The sequence below is a fragment of the Austrofundulus limnaeus genome, unplaced genomic scaffold (genome assembly GCF_001266775.1).
Source record: "Austrofundulus limnaeus strain Quisiro unplaced genomic scaffold, Austrofundulus_limnaeus-1.0 Scaffold7, whole genome shotgun sequence".
Taxonomy (NCBI): domain Eukaryota; kingdom Metazoa; phylum Chordata; class Actinopteri; order Cyprinodontiformes; family Rivulidae; genus Austrofundulus; species Austrofundulus limnaeus.
The window spans coordinates 3,799,641-3,802,181 of record NW_013952409.1 but is presented as its reverse complement, the minus strand read 5'-3'; the positions used below and the strand labels follow the sequence as shown (position 1 = coordinate 3,802,181).

The 2,541-nt window shown below is 38.5% G+C and overlaps 1 protein-coding gene across 2 annotated transcripts in view; it reads right to left on the bottom strand.

The window, feature by feature from the left end:
- The window catches only part of LOC106536114 (septin-7), a gene marked incomplete in the record, with an annotated part of 32,299 nt that overhangs the window by 11,641 nt on the left and 18,117 nt on the right, over positions 1-2,541 (bottom strand). For both annotated transcript variants that reach the window (XM_014033316.1, XM_014033308.1), the window contains 2 exon segments: positions 1,868-2,002; positions 2,082-2,182. In XM_014033316.1, the coding sequence (XP_013888770.1) occupies positions 1,868-2,002; positions 2,082-2,182 (236 nt within the window).

Genomic DNA, 2,541 nt, shown 5'->3' with positions numbered 1-2,541 from the left:
ATATATGTGATTTAACCAGGTAGAKCTCCCTTAAATTTAGATTTTTATGGGAGACTTTAAAGTGTCCCTTAAAAAAGGAGATTTTAAGGTCTAAATTTTTTTTACCTATACATATGTATTCCACTCAATTAATGTGTGATTTATTTATTTTCTATTATAAGTTTTATATCGTGATATATATCGTTACCGCCACTCATCATAATGTATATCGTGATATGAATTTTTTGCCATATCGCACATTCCTATTAGGGTAAAATGGTCAGGGTTAGGCTGTAGAAATGACTGGAAAATGAATGGAAATCAATGCACAGTCCCCACAGGGATATAAAAAGAAACTAGTGTGTGTGTGGACTTTTCTGCATCTTGTGTGTCAAAATATTCGGGGTCACATAAAAGCAAACCTGCTGGCACTGCTTGTGCTGCCATGTACATCTGTGAACTTTACTGGGATGTAAATAAATATAAAGAAGCAGCCGTGTCAGGCAGGGTGACTCATAGTAAGAATAAATTAATTTCTCTGTGCACTGTGCAAGGAGAATTCAGTTCAGTGGGTCACCAGCAGAGGGACACATAGAACCATTCATTTATTCACTACAAAGACATGAAGAAGTAAACTGAACATAATTGTTTGTCTACTGCAGTATTTACTATTGAATGTCAAATGGGTCTTCTGTTCTGCTGCATTGCCTGACACAGTGAACTCAGAGGGCTGTATGTAGGAAGGCAAGTATGTAAAAACAATGGTGTAAAAAAAAAACTCTACAAAGAACAGTTGAGCCTTACCACAGTTATTTTTTTGTATGTGCATGTAAACCATACATGTTGTGTATGACTGAACGTGGGTTAAATGCATAATAAAGACATAAAGGGCCATGGAACAACTGCTAGAAGATTTGTGCAGCGGTCACACGAGACAGAGACACAGTTTGTGTGTACTGCTGCTTTAGAAGCGATGCAGGGAAAGCAGCTCCAGATGAAACAAAAGTCAGCCTGTCTGTGCTCAGAGCTGGAGGAGACATGGGGATGAGAAAAGAGACTGACTGTTCAAGAATTTTTGTTATTTTAAACTCATAAATTTTCTTTTACAAGCAAGCAGTGATTTAAGAAACCATCAATAAAACAGGAGTTCAACCAGAGAAAACTGGGATTGCTGCTGGAACCTTCTCTGAAATTCTTGAGAATTAACCATCCCAGTTAAGTCTGGAAACATGAGCGTGTAAGTTACTTCTAAGGCTGAATTTATTATAGGTTTTCAACTTTTACAGTCACATGTTAGTGACTTCTGCAAAAAGACTTAAACTGCCTTTGAGCAGCTTGTTGCACCAGATTTAAAAAAGACAAGTCTTTGAAACTGCATTTAGGTAAATTCCTGTGTAGTGACAGTAAAAGTCAATTACAGAAATTATAGAATAAATTGGTTATACATTGTCTTGTCAGTAATTCTGAATATGTGTCTAAAACAGTTACAGTAATAGCAATGACTTACAGAGCTTAATAAAAAAATTGAGGGWGATAAATGGATTTGGAATTATACAGATCCACAGCCACGCACACTTAGACGCTGTAAGATAAAAGAAGGAGTTCTTCCTCAATGTGAGCATCCAAGATTCTCCTGATGCAGTTTTTGATTGGCTGCTTCAGGGATGGAGAACAGATCTCTACTGAGCATGAGCAGAACCTGCTTATGTAACCGTAGTGAGTCAAGCACTGGCTGTCTCATTGTTTTTGACAGAGATGCAAACATTCACTCCAACCTTCTGTTCGGTTATACAGCGACATAATGGCAGACAGAAATGTGCCATATTTAAATATATACAATTTAAACTCATGTTAAATTACTTTCTCGTGCATTCCATGCTGAACATACCCGTGTCCGGAGGGTGCGATGAAATATAAGCAGCAGTGAACTCTATTGTCTGGCATGGATCTCCGGTTCACCCTCGACTCTGCATTCAGGAAGTCCTCACACTTACTGTCGATGTAATTTATAACAGGCTGCCAACTGAGAAAATGGAGAAAAGACATCAGGGGAGATGACAGAAACGAAGAACAGGCATGGTACACGTGTTTGAAATCCTCACCAGTTACTGTTGTCCACTGCATCTCCAAAGCCTGGTGTGTCCACGATGGTGAGAGTCAGCTGGACACCCCCTTCCTTTATCAATACTTTGGACTGCTCGACCTGAAACATACAAACATCACTTACACTTGTGATTATTTGTTGCTGTGCTCTGATAATCTCTCAGTTTAGAAGAATGAATCTGCCCCAAAACACTAGCCTACATGGCTAAATATATGACACTTTCTTCTCCCACTCAGGGCCATGATGAAGCATCACCAATGTGCACCCACACATCTCAGACCAAAACTAGCTGCAAGTGAGAAAGGAATCAAACCAGCTTGTCTACACTCAGCTGTAAAGTGTAATAAAGAAATACCATATCCTCAGTGAATAAAAAACACTGGAAATTAGGGCTGCCACAAACAATTATTTTTATAATCTATTAATCACCGATTATTTATTTGATTAGTCGACTAATC